This window comes from Crassostrea angulata, chromosome 2, assembly GCF_025612915.1.
Source record: "Crassostrea angulata isolate pt1a10 chromosome 2, ASM2561291v2, whole genome shotgun sequence".
Taxonomy (NCBI): domain Eukaryota; kingdom Metazoa; phylum Mollusca; class Bivalvia; order Ostreida; family Ostreidae; genus Magallana; species Magallana angulata.
In genome coordinates this window covers 45,819,148-45,843,370 of record NC_069112.1, presented here as the reverse complement: position 1 = coordinate 45,843,370, position 24,223 = coordinate 45,819,148, and the positions used below count along the sequence as shown (strand labels likewise).

At 32.1% G+C, this 24,223-nt stretch overlaps 1 protein-coding gene across 1 annotated transcript; it reads right to left on the bottom strand.

The window, feature by feature from the left end:
- Nucleotides 1-3,175: 3,175 nt before the first annotated feature.
- On the bottom strand, nucleotides 3,176-22,404 carry LOC128174407 (multiple epidermal growth factor-like domains protein 11). The gene is made up of 10 exons (XM_052839970.1): nucleotides 22,323-22,404; nucleotides 21,549-21,776; nucleotides 18,182-18,442; nucleotides 16,163-16,297; nucleotides 6,139-6,276; nucleotides 5,776-5,913; nucleotides 5,475-5,606; nucleotides 3,863-4,000; nucleotides 3,500-3,637; nucleotides 3,176-3,330 (listed from the first exon to the last, which is right to left on the bottom strand). The coding sequence occupies exons 1-10, from the start codon at nucleotides 22,390-22,392 to the stop codon at nucleotides 3,176-3,178; spliced, it is 1,533 nt and encodes a 510-aa protein (XP_052695930.1). The 5' UTR covers nucleotides 22,393-22,404.
- Between the last annotated feature and the right edge of the window lie 1,819 nt (nucleotides 22,405-24,223).

Genomic DNA, 24,223 nt, shown 5'->3' with positions numbered 1-24,223 from the left:
ATGGTGGAGCTCCAACAGAAGTGAATTTCTCTGTGCTTTATATATATATATATATATATATATATATATATATATATATATATATATAATGCCTGTTTGGGAGGGTAAGAGTTAAAATCGACACACCTAGAAAACCATTGTCAACAGACGCGAGGCGGAGGTTGACAATGGTATATTCGAGGGGTGTCAATTTTATCTCTTACCCCCCCCCCCCCCCCAAACAGGCACTATTTATTTTATTATACTGAATGTCTTAATTTTCAACAAAACTTTACTGCTTTTATATAGGAATGACGTGAATTCTTTGGTTAACCGTACGCGCATGATTTACGCGCATGTAACAATTCGTTGTGTTACCCGTTGCTAAGTGTGTTGCTAACGCTGAGGGTAATAGAACGGATTATCAACTGCGTCTAAACCAATCAGATTTTAGTATTTTACATAAAAGTATAATAATATTAAATGCATCAACTTTGAAATGAATAAACATCTTATCTATCTTACTTAACTAGCTTACTAACTAACTTTCTCTATTTCTTTGTTTGGTTGGTTTTTTTTTCTTTTAGAAAATTACACCTGACTTACCTAGAGATTCAAAGTACATATGTATCACAACTTTCAATCTGATTTACATTGATTTGATTGGACTAACAAAATAGATTATTTTAATTGGTTAAAAACGGAAAGATAGTCAGCTGACTCTAAAGCGACTAACCCGTTTTTATCTACCCACAGATATAAAAATAGCTATTCTATTTCTAAAAGGGTCACAATTTTGGTTCAATTTCATTTTTTTTCCGTTATATTGTTTACAAATGTTTTATTATTGCCATTTAAATGATCAACCAAAATTTGAGGGTCAGTGGAATGGTTATAAGCAAGAATCAGAGCTTACATTTCTGTTCTGTTATGAAAACGAAGTTCAATTGATACGTCAAAGATCGTTTTCAAGCTGATTTTTCTTTCCGCTAATACGTTTTGAACAAAATGAAACAGATCTTAGCGTTTTTCACATTCATACTAGGTCTACTTGTTGGGTTTTCAAAATGTAAGTAAAATCATGAATTGAGCTTTGTTTACATTACATAGAATTATGAACTTTCTATCTCGCTTATAACACGACAACATACGCTCTGAAATTAAAGTGTACTATTGCATGTAGAAATAGCATACTGAAACTTGGTAAACATTTAAAACGGATAAATGAATACTGGACACAGTTTGTTTTTTTACTGTGTCTCTTAAATTTAAACATTTTTTTTTGTTTTATCTTCCAATGAAACTGATTTGATGTCCAACATCTTAATATTTTAAAGAAATTTTAAAATATGTATTACGTTAAGAGTTGGGTTTATAATTTTCTTTTTAATCAAAATAAGGATCCTCTTAAACGTCCATTCTTTTCAACTCTATCATTATCGTGAATGTAGGAATTGTTTGTTTCACTAGTAAGCTTATGTGTTCAAGGAAGCTAGATGTTTAACAAATCAACCATCAGATCTTCTAAATGTTAATGTTGTAATTTGCTAAGCTAGAAAGTATTATTCAGTAAAGAAAAAAACCCTACATTTTATCTTTTGAATTAAGGTATTTTCCTAAATTTTAATAGCTGTTCCAAAGGAGACCAAAACAGTTTGAAAAAAGTCTTGAAAATTGAGCCCGCTTAACGTAAATAAAGAGTAAGGGTAATTTGTCATCGACTTTACCCGTTTTACATTGACTTCCATAGTACCCTGGTGCACATCCAAGGTAACAAGATCCAGTAACGTGGTGACATTGGAGTCCACTAACACAATGGCCACAACTCTCTGAACAACCGCCTCCAAATGTGTTGTTTTGACAAACTGTAATGCAGTTAATTGTAATGTAATGTAATGTAATTTGTAATTAATGTAATGTAATGCAGGGTCTTCAGTATCAAAAATTATGGCAATAACAGAGAAATAATGTTGTTTATATATAACATAACTAGAAAAGTTAAAATGAATAAAACACCACAGCACCCCATGATATATATGAGCTTCTTTCATTTCAATTTTCATCCGGTAAATTGCATGTACATGTAAATACATACATTTCTAAACGGCGTCGTTTTTTTCTATTTTTTTTTTAAAACGATTAATTACTATGTTGAAGCTCAAATAATGAATGAAATCATTTATATGTTTCTGATAATAAAACTTTTGAGAATTTGTTAAGGTATTGTGACTTCCTCTTTATCCCTTAACATGGCTTTGACAGTGTATGCTTTTAGATAGACACTATGAAATAAATGATGGATTCCTATATATAGAGATAAAGATAAAGATAATTCTTAAAACACAATCCATATTTTCAATATTTAAGAGGCAACAAATTCCAAATGATGAAGTCAATGTGCAAAACATACGTTGTTCACACATTGGTCCCCGATATCCATCTTCACATTCAAAGCAATGACCAGTCTCTATATGACACCGACTGTTTACACAGTGGGGTGGACACGGCATGGAACAGTTTTCGCTGTAGTATCCGGGATTGGAACAGCCTGCAAAAATCATAGTATATATATATATATATATATATATATATATATATATATATATAAAATCCTGCTTCATGACATGCGGATATATTATAACTAAAACAAAGAGCTATAGTTAAAGAGGCATGGTCACAATTTTGGACAAAAAATGTTTTTCCGATTTTGATATTTACAATGCTTCAGAAAGGCATTTTTAATAGGCAATCGAAATTTGAGTGTCATTTGTTGAGTTATAAGCGAGTTACAGAGCTTGAAATTCTTCGCTATGTAAACAAAGTGTTTGTTTACATTTTAAACGTAGAAGTAAAAATTTCAGTTTTAAACCTAAAAAGAATGTGTTAAACGTTAGAAAATGTATATATATATATGCTTAAAATAAATGAAAAGATAGGCAAATAAGCTAGAAAAATATTTTTTACTAGTATATTGAACCTATGTAAACAAAAAGAAGACACGAGCCTTGTTAACATTACACAGAATTGTGAGCTTGCTTATTACTTTACGAATGGATCTCAAATTTCATTTGATCATTAGAAATGCATTTCAAAAGCATTGTAAATAATAAAAACATAAAAATTGAAATTGACTAAAATCGTGAACATGCCCCTTTAAGGTGGAGGATGAATAATACGTAACCTTATTGAACAATTTTCACTGCTTAAAATCAGCAATACCTTTATTGCAGAGGTCACCCATCCAACCAGGGATACATCCAGAGTCACACAAACCATTGACATTATTACATCCTGAACAGGTGTCTTTGCATATCTCCGAACAGGTTTGCCCAAAGAACCCAAAAGGACAAGCTGGATTTTGAAAAGATACAAATTCTCTGAACTTTACTTAACGTTCTTTAATTATAGTCTTTAAAAAAAAACACCCAAGGCGTTAGTATAAATTTCTTTAACCGTATGCCTATGTATACGTGCATGTGCATGTTTATGCTGTAAACTATCTGGTGACATATCTACGTACGTGTTTTACATAAATTCTCCATATATCCAGCACTACAACCAGTTAAACATGTCCCAGTAACATGGTCACACTGGTTGACGTCACGGCAATTTCCACATGATAACATGCATGCAGCACCATAGGATCCTGATGGACACACTGAAACCCATATAAATATAAAGAATATCACAGGATGAATCTTTGCCATTTAGTCAACTGAATGATAACTGAATGGTCTGGAAAGTTGACTTAATGACTCATATATGCCATTCAGTCACATTTCAGTAATCGAAGGTGTTAGTATAAGTATCTTTAATCGTATGTCCATTTATACGTGCATGTGTATTTTTATGTTGTAAACTATCGGATTACATATCTACGTACGTGTTTTACATAAACCCCCCATATAACCAGCACTACATCCAGTTAAACATGTCCCAGTAACATGGTCACACTGGTTTACGTCACGACAGTGTCCACACGTTAACTTGCATGCAGCACCATAGGATCCTGAGGGACACACTGAAACAAATATGAATATAAAGAATATTTGTGTATGTCAACAAAAGTAATCATTCATGCTCCTGATTAGTGTTTCCATTTCATTAAATGAGTAAGCTCTAAGAAACATTATTTAGAGCTAAAAAATATTTCAAAGTTTATTTCAGTGAAACTTAACATTAAAACAGTTAGATTTATCTCAGAAATGACGTACTAAATTGTACTGCGCAAGGTCAAAATAACTGCATAACACAGCGTTGCATCATCGTTTTTAATCAATTCGGGTCATATATATTAATCGCATGAGGTATATAGAACATTTATAATTGTGTGATTTAATATTTGCTTTATCCAACTCGATGAAATAGTTATATTCGCTCGGCAAGCCTCGCGAATGTAAACACCATTTCAACTCGTTGGATGAAGCAAATATAAAATCACACAATATAGATATCTTCTATCAATCACATCCTCCTTTTTGTGTCTTTCTTTTTTGTTAATGCAGCTCCTAAATCTACTGTATCATATAAACCTTTTTTTTGTACCCAAACAAGACAAATGATTATATTCAAAGATCAAATAGCATACAAATGTTGACATTTTTTTATTTCAAAAAATACGCACACACAGTTCATTTCCCAATTACACGTTGATGTATATATATATATATATATATATATATATATATATATATATATATATATATATATATATATATATATATATATATATACATTTATAATTGTGTGATTTAATATTTGCTTTATCCAACTCGATGAAATAGTAATATATATATATATATATATATATATATATATATATATATATATATATATATATATATATATATATATATATATATATATATATATATATATATAATCATGCTTTATGACATGCGGATATATTATAACTAAAACAAAGAGCTATAATTAAAAAGGCATGGTCACAATTTTGGACAAAAATTATTTTTCCGATTTTGATATTTACAATGCTTCAGAAAGGCATTTTTAATAGGCAATCGAAATTTGAGTGTCATTTGTTGAGTTATAAGCGAGTTACAGAGCTTGAAATTCTTCGTTATGTAAACAAAGTGTTTGTTTACATTTTAAACGTAGAAGTAAAAAGTTCAGTTTTAAACCTAAAACAAATGTGTTAAACGTTAGAAAATGTATATATATGCTGAAAATAAAAGAACAGATAGACAAATAAGCTAGAAACATTTTTTTTACTGGTATATTGAACCTATGTAAACAAAAACAGGGCACGAGCCTTGTTTACATGACAAAGAATTGTGAGCCCTGTATCTTGCTTATTACTATACGAATGGATCTCAAATTTCATTTGATCATTAGAAATGCATTTCAAAAGCATTGTGAATAATAAAAACATAAAAATTGAAATTGACTAAAATCGTGAACATGCCCCTTTAAGGTGGAGGATGAATAATACGTAACCTTATTGAACAATTTTCACTGCTTAAAATCAGCAATACCTTTATTGCAGAGGTCACCCATCCAACCAGGGATACATCCAGAGTCACACAAACCATTGACATTATTACATCCTGAACAGGTGTCTTTGCATATCCCCGAACAGGTTTGCCCAAAGAACCCAGAAGGACAAGCTGGATTTTGAAAAGAAAAAAATTCTCTGTACTTTACTTAACGTTCTTTAATTATAGTCTTTAAAAAAACCACCCAAGGCGTTAGTATAAATTTCTTTAACCGTATGCCTATGTATACGTGCATGTGCATTTTTATGTTATAAATTATCTGGTGACATATCTAACGTACGTGTTTTACATAAATTTCCCATATAACCAGCACTACATCCATTTAAACATGTCCCAGTTACATGGTAACACTGGTTTACGTCACGACAATTTCCACATGTTAACTTGCATGTAGCACCATAGGATCCTGACGGACACACTGAAACAATTTAAAATATAAAGAATATCACAGGATGAATATTTGCCATTCAGTCAACTGAATGATAATTGAATGGTCTGGAAAGGTAACTGAATGACACATATATGCCATTCAGTCACATTTCTGTAACCCAAGGTGTTAGTATAAGTATCTTTAATCGTATGTCCATTTATACGTGCATGTGTATTTTTATGTTGTAAACTATCTGGTGACATATCTACGTACGTGTTTTACATAAATCCCCCATATAACCAGCACTACATCCAGTTAAACATGTCCCAGTAACATGGTCACACTGGTTTACGTCTCGACAGTGTCCACACGTTAATTTGCATGCGGCACCATATGATCCTAATGGACACACTGAAACAAATATGAAGATAAAGAATATATGGCTGATATTTAAGAGAAACATAATACTTGATATACCAATTTCCACTGCATGGTTCAATGAATGTAGTGCAACGGTCATAACGGTCATGAATCATAAGAAAAGAAAAAAAATAGAAACAAAACAAAAAATAAACGAAATAAATTTCAATGTGCACTCACAAGAAGTTTCTATTACAGTACAAAATTATTGTTGATATTATAGTGACTTTTATATGGCAGTAAGCTTACATTGTCTGGGTCTAAATAGTGTAGGTATTTTCAGATTTGCAACATAAACATATTTTTGGCAGCTATATTAGATTAAATACACCAAAAGTCATCAAGATCTATAAGTTGTAACCAAATGTCGGTCGGTCATACGTACATATGTAACATATATATACAAATCCTTCCCGACCCAACCAACTATATTAATTCAACATTCACGCTCCAACGGCAACAGCAAACACAACATCAACATTAATGTGGTATTGTTTCTATATTATGTTAGATGGTTCGTGTGATTTGGTATCTCGGACTAAAATGTTTGCGGCGACCAGCTGGTGTTTTGGGTAATGAAAACAATGTTAACAATACAGATAACGTATTGTCATTTAAGCACATAATCTTTGTTTAAAAATTTTACTCGTAATCTTTATCTCATTTTATAAATGATGCTGCGAGGTAAATAGCAATAATTTGGTATTTGTTAATAACAAGAAAGTCTGCGTATATCTTGATTCCTTAAATGTGATTTTTTGAATTATCAAATCTCATTTTTAAAAAAAGCAAATAAAACATATCTTTAATATGTTTTACGGTGCTACCGTTCTGGCGAGCGCAGCAACAATTACACATCATACCTTGCATCATTGTCAACCTAGTGTTATTTAAGGAATGAATTCAATATTTTTTTTGTTTTACACGATATAAAATGGTTTGGGGCGGTTTACGTATTATAAACTGCGAAGCGGTAAACTGTTTCAACCCCCTACAAAGAGAGAGAGAGAGAGAGAGAGACAGAGAGAGAGAGAGAGAGACAGACAGAGACAGAGAGACAGAGAGACAGAGAGAATGGTCCCTGTTTGTAGGTGTTTAAGCTTCTACTTTAAAATTTAATGGCCTGGCTATATGCAATATCGACATTAATATTTTTTTTAATTTCATTCCTTTTTATTAAGTTTAAAATGTCCCATTGTTTATTTCCTCACTACTCATATATACTTACCTGCCTACAGTACATGCATGTATAATTAGCTTAAAAATTGATCGATATGACAGTAAAGTATGGCTCTAGCAAGTATATATTTATATAATTTATAAAAAAAAATCATATGTCAATGAGGCAGGTAGCGCAGTCTATCCTGAAATAGCTAGTACGCTCATTACAGATGTTTGATCCACCTCTAAATTTATCGCGGGAAATATAGCGCGAGAGCACTGTGACGTCATCCATGACTTTGTTCATCTTTGTTACGCATCTCGACTCAATACAAAGGTATGGAAGCATGTAACAAATTTTGTGAGTCTCGCCAGAGCACATGCGGTACTTAAAACGTGTCTTTAAACTTTAAGACACCGTAAATTACGAGTTAAAAGACGGCCATTTTTGGCATAGCACCACGGGTGAAAACATCAAAGTGCATTATGGGACGTAGACAAAACATTTTGTTTGATGAACTGTCGGTTTAGCTCGTTCTTTTTCCCGCGCACACTGCTCTTAGAGCTCGCTTCGCAAGCCAGCGCTGCGCGCCGGCGAGCTGCGCTCGCTATTAAAGATCTTTACATATGCAATTTTGTTTTCTGTTAAATGTAAATTTTCAAACATTTCTCCTTATTACCCTAACATAAATTGTTACGTGTTATTAATGAATAAATCGTCTAATTAGAAATCGTTTTTGACCACACGATGGTAACACGTTCTCGTTACGGTAGGTCATCATTACACAACAAATGAAGACCATTTTGGTTAACCATATATATTATACATGTGTTAATACATGTAGGAAGAAAACACAGTTCCAGATACATGAACATGTACTAATTAGACACATAATATTCTCCACAACACATTTTTTTTTCTCTCTTATCATCTGGATTCACAGTCTTATGATGTAGCTTTCTCCAAACTTAAAAAAAAGGAATAGTTTCTTAGTTTTGGTGTCTAGATGTGTCGTCACTTTACTTGCAACATCCATAATTTACGTTGCTGTATTCAAAATATGTCTCGATGAGATATCTTAATATATATTTGTCTGATGAACAATTAACTCTTGAATCGCTCTTTGTCCAAGCTTATCAAAAAATTAATGTTTAAAATATAAGTTGTTCAATTATTTTATCAATGCCCTAAAGGTCTATCTACTCTTTTAAAACATTTTGGACGGATCGGCAGAGCCTTTGAGTTGAATTATTTTAATATACATATGACACTAAATCTACAGATTCATAAAAAAAAAAATTGTGTCTACGTCCCATAGTGCTTCCTTATGTTTTTCCCCGTGGTGCCATGCCAAAAATGGATAACAGTTAACTCGTAAATAACGGTGCCATTGAGTTTTGAAAATCGCACAAGCTTTGGTGGAACCCATGGTATTTTTTTAAACATGCTTGCATTACTTCTTATCGAGACGAGATACGTAAATAAGTGAATATATATTTGAACATATGACGTCACAGTGATCTCGCAGTAGATTTCCTGCTATAAATTTAGAAGTGGATATTAAAGCTATTTCAGTATCAAATTCGATACATTCCTTATATGATTTGTGGGTGTTTTTAATGTGTGTGTGTTATTTTTTTTTTTAATTTTGATCGAGAGATTATATCATTATACATACAAACAAGAGTTAAGCTAATTTTGCATGCATGAACAGTAAGTATAATTAGGGAAAAAATATAAAATAAGGCTTTTTGAACTAAATAATAAAGATTAAGAACAAAAATAAACAGTTCAAAAATCTATGCAGATATTGCATATTGTCAAACCATTAACTTGAAAAATGAAATATTACACACCTACAAACTGGGACCGGGCCACGGATACAACGTATGCCAAAATAAACAAATCTCAGTAAAAGAATTACAAACCAGGAGAAAATATAACAAGAGAAAAATTATATTGTTTTAACACTTTTGATCAAATTAAATACACATTACATTAATATTTTAAAGACTGATCAATTTTCTCCAAAAGTAGAAAAAAAATTGTTGGATAGCAAGTCTATGTATTTTATAAAAATAAAATAAATATACGAGGTTGTCCGGAAATTAATGAGACATTTACTCCTATTTTCTTGGGGGATAAATCCTTGAAATTTCATCAAAACGTGCACCAGGATAGAGTTTATCAATGTTAAAACTGTTTTGTTTACACATGTAGCCTGATTAGATCATTCCTGGTAAGCTGATCAAATTGCCATCGCCCAGTGACCCGGCGCAACAGCAAACTTAGAGCAATATCATTTGATATTATGTTTTAAACACCTAACAAAAAAAAAGGGAAATTAGAATTAATTCTTCATTTCTCATCTGTTGTTAATATTTCCAGATGTCAACATTCGCATATTCCATCCATTCTTGATTTTTGAAGAAAAAAAATCTGGTCATTTTTAACCGAAAGTCATATCAGTGTGAAACAGTGATTCTGTGTACATATTTTTAGAACTGTTGAAATTAGGTAGTGTGTAAAAAATTCTTTTTAGTCATTTTGTCTGAATTCTATCTAAACAATTAGTGAAAAAAGACGATAAACTGGAGTTTATTATCCCTTGCCATCGTATAGTTTTTGTTTAAGCAATTAGATGGCATTAAAAGGTCTTTTTCCGAAATTTCAATCAAACTGATGTATACAGTGCTGCTATCGTGAAAGTTGACAAAACTATCCTATCCTATCCTATATCCTGCATCCTATCCTGCAAATAAGCTATATCCTATCATATCCCATGCCTTCAAAATGTAGAAATGCAAGTTAAATGAAACAATATTTAAGAATTAAATGATTTTTTTCAATTAGTAGTACTTAAAAAGAATATTAAAATTTTAAAACCGAATACTCTTCGAGCAGGATAACTTACTTACCTGTGCTACGGTAAAATTAAATAGTACGCAGGATGGACACAATAACGTAAACAAACAGGTAAGCGATTCGATTGATTTTGTTATATTTATTCATTTGAAAAACGGATAAATTACTTCGATGCACTTATTGAGGAACTGCTAAGTCACATATTTTTATCAAATTATTCTGTTATCACATATAACTGAGTGTAATTGTCATTATTTGAGCGATTCGTTCGGCAATAAATGTAAACACGATCTGGAAATAAATAATTCCTTACGAAATTTATATCGTTTATAGTTAAACTACTCGGAGTAATTTTTTAAGTATAAATTCTTAAGCATTTATAGTTAGCTAACTTTTATTAATTCGATATGTTCAGGTTATTCTCGGACAGAAATATGCGTCCTTGTTATTGGGTACCGTAGAAATTATATGAAACGTGAAACAATGTATGTTTCTTGTATACATGTTTATCTTTTAAAATGCCGAAGTAGTATTTTATAAATTCAAGCTTTTATTAATTTGCAGACTTTAAATGAAGTAAATACATATATCTATTTCTGACGTTGTCAAATGTTGCATCGAATTCTCGGAGTAACTCCGTAATTGCGTACGAACTGACAAATATGTAGAGCCGACATCTTAGCCCGCACCAATGTTATGCACCGCGTTCTTGATATAATAATTATTCTTAAACGGTTTAACTTGTAAAACGTATTAAATTGACATTAAAAAAACATTGTTAAGCCAATTTTCGTTTCGCAAAAATAACTCTGAAATTTATACTCGAATCTGATTGGTTACATAATGCAGGATAGGATAGGATAGGATATAACTTAACTTCTATATTTCTAACGTGTATCGTGCATCCTGCATTCTATCCTATCATACCCTTGTCAACTTTCAGGATAGCAACACTGTATTCGCTGCACCGCCTTGACGTCAAATTTCTATATACCGTCGTTTTCAAATTCCTATTGCTTGGTAAATATATTTGTACCATATCAGTATTTTAATCAAAGACTGCTGATTTTTTTTCTTTTAAGCTGTAAAATTGCATAATCTTAGATAGATGATGTTTTAGTTTTCTTATTCTCGGAGTTTATGCTTGCGCCGGGTACCCCGCCCACCGATTTGTTTATCTACCGTTGTAAACAAAATGTTAAACATTTTTTAAATATAACTCTCTTTAGTTATTTGATAAGGTTTCTTCACTGTTCATGCCAATTTTCACCCTAATTCGTCAATTTAAAAGGGAGATATCCGTGGTGTCTAAATAATTTCCGAACAACCTTCGTAGAAATATTCTATAATTTTTGTTCTCTCTCCCCCCCTCTCTCTTTCTCTCTCTCTCTCTCTCTCTCTCTCTCTCTCTCTCTCTCTCTCTCTCTCTCTCTCTCTCTCTCATAAATTCTTTGATATTATTTGATAACTGTAAAGTTGACAATGATGCAAGGTATGTGTAGTTCTTGTTGCACTCGCCACAACGGTAGCAGCGTAAAACATATCATAAATATACCACAAATCAATGATTTCGGCTTGATTAAACATACATATTTAAAACTAATTACAGGATGAATAAAACGTACGTAATTACACATTAATAATACTACTCTTTCTTAACATTTGCGAAACTCTTAACTGTAAGAAGAGGAACCAATCAGCAAAGGATTTTTTTTGTTGATTTTTTTTTAAACTATATGTACAATGCACATGCATATAGTTTTAAACTATACTCATTTAAAAAGGAAAAACAATGCAAGTATATGCATCTATTCTATGACTCTTACAACATGAAAACAGATATTCCTATATCTAATAATATGTAACGGGTATACGTTAATATATGAAATCAAATACAAGGCATGTGTACGCGTTTTAATGTTTTTTCTTTTAAAATCACCCCTTACCTAACTCACAGTGATGACCTTGGTACCCAGGTTTACATCCCTGACAGGTGCCCGTCTCTATGTGACAGTACTGACAGTTAACGTCTGGACACGGAATGGAGCAGTTAGATCCGTAAAACCCTGTTTCTGGACATCCTGTACATGAAATGTTTTTATGACATTATTTTAAGTATGTTCAATCTAATCTTAATAGAATAAGGTGAAAGAGGCGTTCATTTACGTGACTGTGTACATTGGTATGCATTGAAGTTCATCAAGACAATTCCCAATTCAACCAATTCAACCATAAACATATTGCAATATTGCAACGGTATAGCAAAAGAGTTAGACACCTGAAATTTGTTGGACACCTTTCAAAAATGCTATTTTTTTTGGCAATAATCATAAACCTAAACTGAGTATCATGACTTTTATTTAAATGAACATAACGTATATGAGTTTATCTCTAAATTTGCAAGAACAATGGAGACGCGTTTGAGGTGACTTTTGAGAACAAGAGAGGAGGTCAGTGGTTTTAATGTTATTGTTTTTGATTGTTGGCAAATTTACCCTGTTAAATATATATTTAATGGATAATGTTTCCATTTTATGAAAATACTGATTGGATTAATTTTAAAACATGCGTGAGAAGTATTCATCAGACAATGTGCATATTGAAGACCATAACGAAAGTTCAAAAGTTCAACATTACACATTTCATTTGGTTATAGCAATTGGAATTTATTTTTAAAAAATCAAAACAAAACTTTCATTATTGTACGGTTAACGTGCAAATCTAAGCACAAGGGGTCGGATAACTGTTTATCAAAAAGCATCCACATGTACTTGACAGCATTGGGTACGGTTAACTACACGTTTTGCATAATCACATAAACAAATTAACATTTAACTTTACAGGTACGGTTAACTACTAGTATACGTTTATATAGTGACATAAATCAATCATGTAACTTAAGAGAAGTATAATTAGGCATGAGTTAAAAGTATATCACAGCAATGTTTTCATTTTCTTGGCTAGCTTGTAGTATAGCAGATTAAAAAATCCCTACACATTATTGATGTATGTGTGATAGACCAGTAATGAGCTACACCCTCATCAAGCCATTTGGACCAAAAATCATTGGCTAGCGACGATGTCATCAACCTTAAAGAGTTTGTTATGAAGTTGGAAATCATGACAAAATGAACAGACATCCTGATAATGCAGTGATGCTAGAAAAATCAAAGCATATCCACTACATGACTAACATACAAATCCGACTCTAATATTGAAGATCTCTCACAACAGAGTCATTGTTTTTATATAGACATAATGTACACATGTAGCCTGATTAGATCATTCCTGGTAAGCTGACCAAATTGCCATCGCCCAGTGACCCGGCGCAACAGCAAACTTAGAGCAATATCATTTGATATTATGTTTTAAACACCTAACAAAAAAAAAGGGAAATTAGAATTAATTCTTCATTTCTCATCTGTTGTTAATATTTCCAGATGTCAACATTCGCATATTCCATCCATTCTTGATTTTTGAAGAAAAAAAATCTGGTCATTTTTAACCGAAAGTCATATCAGTGTGAAACAGTGATTCTGTGTACATATTTTTAGAACTGTTGAAATCAGGTAGTGTGTAAAAAATACTTTTTAGTCATTTTGTCTGAATTCTATCTAAACAATTAGTGAAAAAAGACGATAAACTGGAGTTTATTATCCCTTGTCATCGTATAGTTTTTGTTTAAGCAATTAGATGGCATTAAAAGGTCTTTTTCCGAAATTTCAATCAAACTGATGTATACAGTGCTGCTATCGTGAAAGTTGACAAAACTATCCTATCCTATCCTATATCCTGCATCCTATCCTGCAAATAAGCTATATCCTATCATATCCCATGCCTTCAAAATGTAGAAATGCAAGTTAAATGAAACAATATTTAAGAATTAAATGATTTTTTTCAATTAGTAGTACTTAAAAAGAATATTAAAATTTTAAAACCGAATACTCTTCGAGCAGGATAACTTACTTACCTGTGCTACGGTAAAATTAAATAGTACGCAGGATGGACACAATAACGTAAACAAACAGGTAAGCGATTCGATTGATTTTATTATATTTATTCATTTGAAAAACGGATAAATTACTTCGATGCACTTATTGAGGAACTGCTAAGTCACATATTTTTATCAAATTATTCTGTTATCACATATAACTGAGTGTAATTATCATTATTTGAGCGATTCGTTCGGCAATAAATGTAAACACGATCTGGAAATAAATAATTCCTTACGAAATTTATATCGTTTATAGTTAAACTACTCGGAGTAATTTTTTAAGTATAAATCCTTAAGCATTTATAGTTAGCTAACTTTTATTAATTCGATATGTTCAGGTTATTCTCGGACAGAAATATGCGTCCTTGTTATTGGGTACCGTAGAAATTATATGAAACGTGAAACAATGTATGTTTCTTGTATACATGTTTATCTTTTAAAATGCCGAAGTAGTATTTTATAAATTCAAGCTTTTATTAATTTGCAGACTTTAAATGAAGTAAATACATATATCTATTTCTGACGTTGTCAAATGTTGCATCGAATTCTCGGAGTAACTCCGTAATTGCGTACGAACTGACAAATATGTAGAGCCGACATCTAAGCCCGCACCAATGTTATGCACCGCGTTCTTGATATAATAATTATTCTTAAACGGTTTAACTTGTAAAACGTATTAAATTGACATTAAAAAAACATTGTTAAGCCAATTTTCGTTTCGCAAAAATAACTCTGAAATTTATACTCGAATCTGATTGGCTACAGGATGCAGGATAGGATAGGATAGGATATAACTTAACTTCTATATTTCTAACGTGTATCGTGCATCCTGCATTCTATCCTATCATACCCTTGTCAACTTTCAGGATAGCAACACTGTATTCGCTGCACCGCCTTGACGTCAAATTTCTATATACCGTCGTTTTCAAATTCCTATTGCTTGGTAAATATATTTGTACCATATCAGTATTTTAATCAAAGACTGCTGATTTTTTTTCGTTTAAGCTGTAAAATTGCATAATCTTAGATAGATGATGTTTTAGTTTTCTTATTCTCGGAGTTTATGCTTGCGCCGGGTACCCCGCCCACCGATTTGTTTATCTACCGTTGTAAACAAAATGTTAAACATTTTTTAAATATAACTCTCTTTAGTTATTTGATAAGGTTTCTTCACTGTTCATGCCAATTTTCACCCTAATTCGTCAATTTAAAAGGGAGATATCCGTGGTGTCTAAATAATTTCCGAACAACCTTCGTAGAAATATTCTATAATTTTTGTTCTCTCTCCCCCCCTCTCTCTTTCTCTCTCTCTCTCTCTCTCTCTCTCTCTCTCTCTCTCTCTCTCTCTCTCATAAATTCTTTGATATTATTTGATAACTGTAAAGTTGACAATGATGCAAGGTATGTGTAGTTCTTGTTGCACTCGCCACAACGGTAGCAGCGTAAAACATATCATAAATATACCACAAATCAATGATTTCGGCTTGATTAAACATACATATTTAAAACTAATTACAGGATGAATAAAACGTACGTAATTACACATTAATAATACTACTCTTTCTTAACATTTGCGAAACTCTTAACTGTAAGAAGAGGAACCAATCAGCAAAGGATTTTTTTTGTTGATTTTTTTTTAAACTATATGTACAATGCACATGCATATAGTTTTAAACTATACTCATTTAAAAAGGAAAAACAATGCAAGTATATGCATCTATTCTATGACTCTTACAACATGAAAACAGATATTCCTATATCTAATAATATGTAACGGGTATACGTTAATATATGAAATCAAATACAAGGCATGTGTACGCGTTTTAATGTTTTTTTCTTTTAAAATCACCCCTTACCTAACTCACAGTGATGACCTTGGTACCCAGGTTTACATCCCTGACAGGTGCCCGTCTCTATGTGACAGTACTGACAGTTAACGTCTGGACACGGAATGGAGCAGTTAGATCCGTAAAACCCTGTTTCTGGACATCCTGTACATGAAATGTTTTTATGACATTATTTTAAGTATGTTCAATCTAATCTTAATAGAATAAGGTGAAAGAGGCGTTCATTTACGTGACTGTGTACATTGGTATGCATTGAAGTTCATCAAGACAATTCCCAATTCAACCAATTCAACCATAAACATATTGCAATATTGCAACGGTATAGCAAAAGAGTTAGACACCTGAAATTTGTTGGACACCTTTCAAAAATGCTATTTTTTTTGGCAATAATCATAAACCTAAACTGAGTATCATGACTTTTATTTAAATGAACATAACGTATATGAGTTTATCTCTAAATTTGCAAGAACAATGGAGACGCGTTTGAGGTGACTTTTGAGAACAAGAGAGGAGGTCAGTGGTTTTAATGTTATTGTTTTTGATTGTTGGCAAATTTACCCTGTTAAATATATATTTAATGGATAATGTTTCCATTTTATGAAAATACTGATTGGATTAATTTTAAAACATGCGTGAGAAGTATTCATCAGACAATGTGCATATTGAAGACCATAACGAAAGTTCAAAAGTTCAACATTACACATTTCATTTGGTTATAGCAATTGGAAATTATTTTTAAAAAATCAAAACAAAACTTTCATTATTGTACGGTTAACGTGCAAATCTAAGCACAAGGGGTCGGATAACTGTTTATCAAAAAGCATCCACATGTACTTGACAGCATTGGGTACGGTTAACTACACGTTTTGCATAATCACATAAACAAATTAACATTTAACTTTACAGGTACGGTTAACTACTAGTATACGTTTATATAGTGACATAAATCAATCATGTAACTTAAGAGAAGTATAATTAGGCATGAGTTAAAAGTATATCACAGCAATGTTTTCATTTTCTTGGCTAGCTTGTAGTATAGCAGATCAAAAAATCCCTACACATTATTGATGTATGTGTGATAGACCAGTAATGAGCTACACCCTCATCAAGCCATTTGGACCAAAAATCATTGGCTAGCGACGATGTCATCAACCTTAAAGAGTTTGTTATGAAGTTGGAAATCATGACAAAATGAACAGACATCCTGATAATGCATTGATGCTAGAAAAATCAAAGCATATCCACTACATGACTAACATACAAATCCGACTCTAATATTGAAGATCTCTCACAACAGAGTCATTGTTTTTATATAGACATAATCGTCCACCATACACTAAACTATGCAAACAATTAATTTGACTGTTTGTTTTAAATAGAAAACATAAGGTTTGTAGGGATATAATACAGACATAACATCCATGCTTTCACCTAAGCGCTAGCAACACATTTACCAACGGTTACATTGTAACACAACGAATTGTTACATGCATGTAAATAATGTGCATACGGTTCGTCGTAGAATTTACGTCATTTTTATATAGAGGCAGTAAAAAATAGAGAGAGAGAGAGAGAGAGAGAGAGAGAGAGAGAGAGAGAGAGAGAGAGAGAGAGAGGGGGGGGGGCAGTAACCTTTTCTATAAAATTAAGACATTCAGTATAATAAAATAAATAGAGCCTGTTTAGGAGGGTAACAGTTGAATTTTACACCCCTCGGAAAAAAACGATTCGCATCGGTTGACAATTTTCCCGGGGTATCAATTTCAACTCTTACCCTCGAAAACAGGCATTATTTATATACTGTACCTTTTTTTAAAAATTGTTTTCGGGGGGGGGGGGGGTGGTCCGAGAGTTTTTTTTTTTTCAAACGGACACCATGCGTGACGTGGTCAGTTTACCGATTTAATCCGCAGGGTCTACACACTGGTTCATTGTTTTATGTTTTGACAATAAACGTTAACATGTGACCAAATATGAATAATATTAAAACATTTTTCAAAGGTTAATGAAATGATCAAGAACACTAACCATACACCTCTACTTCACAGAGGTCATTCCTTACATAACTATAATAACCGTCAGGGTAGACAACTCCTGGTAGTCTCTCGTTGTGGTAGATGACATATTGTCCATGAACAGAGCAGTTTGTTGTGAAGACAGAAGGTATTGTGTTTATTGTGAAGTTGTCGTCCTTGTAACACAACATCCCCTTTGATCTATCCGTGGTATTGGAGACATACACGGAAAATTCAAGTAAATTTCTTGCTATTTTTCCTCGGAAGAAGTCATCTGTACAAGACGTTATCGATCCAGTAAAAAACATTTTTTTATGATTCTTTTTTCAATATCAATTAAAACATTGCTTAATATCAACTGCACTATAGGCGCAACACATTAAACATTCTCCATGCACCTATCGATTAAAATAGCTATATAGTTTGACGCACACTTACATTGAATACATATGAAAGTTTCATATATTTACACCACCTTTATTTATTATAATATCAAATTCAATGAGTGGGGCTAAACTCTGAAAATTCTCTAAGAAAAAAAATAGTTACGTATTATTAAACCATTTCTATCTATAAACACAGTTATGATACCGTATTTTGAACAATTTAACTGGTATTTTTTTAAAAACACTAGTTTTATACCAATGTGAATTAAAAGTACTGGAAAAGATTTAAAATCAAGAGTAATATAAAAAGTTCAGCAGCTATCGTATATCATTACTTTTAAAAAGAGCTGTCTGGAAAAAAAAATATATTGAAAAAATTAGAACTTCCTTGTTTAAAACTATATACGTTTATATATTATAGCGATACGATTGTGCTAACAAATTGGAATTCAGTCGGTGTCATATATTGCATGAGAAAGTGTGTGGCGAAAGGGGGGGTCTGAACCTTCTCTTAAAAGCTAAGCACATATAATAACATGAATATTTCTCAGAGTAATTTAAAATTCCTAACCCCTTTAATATATGACCCAGAAAAAACTTCATATGATTTAGAGGAGCTACACATACGAAGGTTTCTTTATCGTGCTAGCGCCTTTTTAACACTATATCTTACACCCCTGCGAATGTGTTCGGAATGTTTTCTTTATCGATGCTAAGTATATAAAATATCCAGAGGTGCTCGAATGAAAGTTCACGAGACTTCACCGAGATGTGCTCAGTTCCAGTGAAATTTCGAGCGGAAGTATATGTGTTCTGATACTATTCTCAAAATACGTAAGTACTGGTCGTTTTTCATGTCATATCCTACTTTGATTTATGTTAAAACATTAAAATCTTTTAAGATGTATGTTTTATTTCACCATCTAGAGGTTATTTAAATATAACGATGATATTCAGAACAGAGTTATCGTTCTTGTTTAACCACGTGTAGAGTGGTTGAAAATATAAACAATGGGTTGCTTAATAAAATCATAGCTATGTTTGATGCTTGTTGTGTGCAATACCATGTTTTTAAAAAAATAATGGGTGGCCGTTTTGCATAAAGACTTAGTATATCAAGACATTTTCAAGGAAAATTCTGCATAAAATAGTATAGACTGTTTCACTATTGATGCAATATTACTAGGTCAGGCGCGGATCGAAAATAAACACTTAGGGGGATCTCTACTAAGCATGTTAATTGTTTCATCAGCAGAAAAAAAACTATTTTTTGTATCGTCACATTTATTTCTAGAACACATTTTATCCATTAAATAATGAGGATAAAGTTTAAAATCAATAAACCTCTAGATATTATATTTGACTACAAATACCTAGATTCTATGAAATAGACTATAAACACGAGGCACGATTTTTACTGCGAAACTGAAAGGGTCAAACAAAAACACGTGGTATAAAATTTAAATGACAATAACATTCGCAGGGGTGTCTTATATTGGAAATCATTGGTTTGTTTTAATAAACACTAGGATAGTTGCGCTATAGAGATCATTTTCAAGAATAACATATACCGAATTGTCGCACCTAATTCGAAAAAAAAACTATGTTATTTACAGAAGGTATTACTCAAATCTGACCGTTTAAGTGTCACCCTAAACACGCCAAGAAGTATATAGTGATTGTAAGAAGTATCTCTTTACATACAGTTATTTTATCTGGTCGCCATGATAGTCATTAATAGATGTTGGAAATTGTTTGTGTTAATCTGCATTTAGGGGGTTAAAGTATACTTAAATATAATCTGGAAAAAGGTTAACAACAATGTTATTGTTTGATTTCTATGTTGTCTTCCTGCAATGATTCGATAAATTGTGGTTTAAGATGAGAGACAAGTCTACTTTGTTATAACTTTGCGTGCAATGTTTTCGTATAATTTTGATAGCATTGAACATTTTCATTATTACACAATCTTTATTAATGAAAACTCCATGCCGTCCATACTGTTACTTTTACTTTAGGTCATGCGTTGATGTATTTTCATAAATGGAGGATTAACAAAATTGTCAATTGAGATTGATAACATTAAAGTCAGGTTTTCGGCTTGCAGTTTTAAGGCATTTTACTCAAGCTACATATCATTTTGTTCAGTATACTTAAGTCTGTTTTAAACTTAAAATGGTTTTGTCAGACGAGTTTTATAACTACAGAAAGACAAAGTGCATGACGATCAAACTGTCGTTTTAAGGAAATATAAATAATTTCGTAAAAAATATTTAAATTTTGTATGTGACTATTATAAATGTTATTTATACATGTACTAAAATATTCGAAAATAATGTCATTATTTTTGTCATGATTCGTTACCATTAATTGCTTATGAACTATTTAAAAATGCTACAAAAAGGAAAAAAATGGACTATTATAATAACGAAAACACCTTTATCAAAATCTTTCAAAATCCACAGATTTCAGGAAAAAAAACTTATCTTAGTATATGTGTAATCTGGTGTTTCTAATTTATTATTTCAAACCACGTCACAAGGCAAATATGTGAGTAATCTTCATGTAACCACAAGCCTTACCTCAAAAGACTCCTGGCATATCATCTCATTTTAAATCATGAACAAACACATTTATAAAGTGAATTAAGCAAACTCTTGAATTAAATATCTAATTTTCTATTAAAATTGTAATTTTAATTTAAAAATTGTAAATGTGTTTTATCATTTGTTTCAGTTACTGTTCATGTTCATTGCAGCCCTTGAAACGGTTTAATTTTCTCCAGTTTCTATTACACAAAAACCAACAAATTTTTTTTTTCAGTATTACATATACATATACATATATTTAAACTAACAGGGAAAATCATATGAAAATATTGTAATCTGATAAAACCCAAATGTAATCATGTAAATAAAAAAAACGTATATGCGTGATGAGAGTTTAGACCACAGAGGCTATCATTTCCAAGATACATAATGACTGTGACTATACCAGAGTTGTCCGTCCTGAAGTAGATAGTGATGTGATGTATACTGTGGATGCTGGTCAGGTCCATCCACCAGGTGGCAGTTTGTCTACCGTACTCTGATACAGCACATTGACCACCGCCCCCGCTCAGGTCAGATTTACGTCCGTCCACAGCGTTGCTGGCGTCAAATCTGTCATCACTATGGTTGAATGGGTACTGCTGGTATGCTGGTTTATGGAGGGCAATGTTAACTGTGGATATACACACAATCCCATATTATATGTAACAACATTATTTACAATTACAAACTTGAGTGGGTTTATTTAAACTAACATTTACTGATGAACGGTCTTTATAAACAAAAATAATTAAAGTGGAATTTTATTTGATTTGTCAAAACACTTGTTGTCATTTCATGTTATATAAGGTCTAATCTTATATATGATTTTTTTCATAAAAACCTGAATGTATCAAAAACATTATTTTGTATGAATAATTCTACCGAACCACAATTAATAATGTTATTTTTTATCCTAATATATTTATCTAAGACAGTTTTTAAAGCAATATATTTCGGTAATAAAAATGTAAATATGGTTTGTGAAAAAACCAAACAAACAATATTTAGGAAATAAGTAAACTAATAATGCAACTTATAAAGCATACAAGTGATGAACAATACACGTAAATAACCGCCACAATTAGAATGTTGTTTACATAAAAGGGATTATTACATTATATACTACCTTTTGAATACAATTTCAAATGACGATTGCATTGTATGCATGTAAACTCACCATAAGCCTGTGAAATCGCTAACACCACTATCAATAAAAACATGGACAACATATCTATAGGTAAATACATCTAGTGACGTTTAATTATACTCTAAAACGTATATGACTATGGTGGATTATATTTCACAGACACTCTTTTATGCGGAAGTTAATGAAAACAATTACCGGATACAAAAACTTCAGATAATCTCGAATTAGCATTATAAAAGGATTTGCAAGGGAACATGAACGTTTGAAGAGATTGGCCAAGTCACAACTTGTCTCCGATGATTTAAACTCAAGCGTTATATGCAAACACCCTTGAATATGAAAACTGTACTTCCGACGCTTGTTAGCCAAACACGTACATAGAATCTCTCATAAACTTATTTCGATGCGATGTTTTCTTTTGAGCTTTGATTTCCGTGCTATAAAAATAATAAAGGTTCACAATCACCATTTCTCGCACATGATCTATGGCTTACGATAACAAAAGCTTTGTAATCAGTGACCCGGTGAAAATGTAGGTCGACATGAAACAAAACTGACAAACACTAATTAACCACAAACGATTACGATATGCCATAAGTGGAATCTATATTTAAAGGAAAAAAAATCTACAACTAATCATTTGCAGTCATGCATGTCAATCTTTACAAAATTACCGAATCTATCTCGGTAGTTTTGGCAAAGAAGAAAATAAAAACATTATATAAATCGAGTGAGTACGACTTAAACATAGTAAATGAAGATTTCGTTGATATTCATGGGTAAATGATTTTAGATATAAAGAGAGTGGTATCACATAAAAAAAGCGAATCAAATTAGAAAGTTATGGGAAAAAGTAATATGATGATCGCAGGATGAACCAATTATCAATTAACATTATATATATCATCAATATGATTTTGTTTTCCCTCGGACTGAAATGTCATATTTTCATTGGATTAAACATGGCACGTGATTGCCTCATATATCTCTATGTAGGTTCGTTGAGGGTTAATTGTAGGCAATATGGCCGTGATTGGCCGCCGCCTCACCTACTTATCTAGATATTTCATATCATTTAACACAGAAATCGTGTTCAGTAAGTCCTAAAACGTTTAGAGTAGTGGCCCTGTGGAATTATTTTTAAAATTAGAGTAGTTGCCTTTTGAATATTGACGTCACATTGTTGTGTCTGGAGCAGAACAAAATGGCAGCGTCTAAATTTGCTCAAATTTCTGCAGAGGTTTAAAATTGAATAGCAACAAAACATTGTAAGTAATATGGGTGTAGCGAAGATTTTTAAAGCGTATGTGAAAGGTGGTATTGATAATTTTGCAGTGTTTAAATGAGTTTAATTGGACGAGATGTAAGGCATCCTGTACATGGCTTTGCGTAGATCACCGCTATTTGTAAATGAATATGTCGCCTGATAGTCCCCGGGAAAACAAAACACTTATTAGGTTAGTTACTGACTCACTACGGAAATATATTGGGTTGATCAATCTCAAAGACGGCTCGGCTTCGCCTCGCCATCTATGAGATTGATCAACCCAATATATTTCCGTAGTGAGTCAGTAACTAACCTAATAAGTAATAATTTTTAGCTCCTATAAAAACCTATAGGGCTAATATTAGACATAATTGGGTGTGTATCATCTGAATAGGGAATGGTAATGCTAACTAGAACAATCAAAGTACTGAAGTACTGAAAATATCTCTCTCTCTCTCTCTCTCTCTCTCTCTCTCTCTCTCTCTCTCTCTCTCTCTCTCATGATTTTAATGTCGGCAAAGCGTCAAAGAGCGACCAAATCTTGTAAGCGGATATAAACAAAAATATGTGTCAAGTAGAAAAAAATTCAACAGTTGCTGCCTCGAATTTTGCAAAAAGCGTTATATTTTCAATCCCCATTTCTTCAACGCGCAGGAAAGAAGTT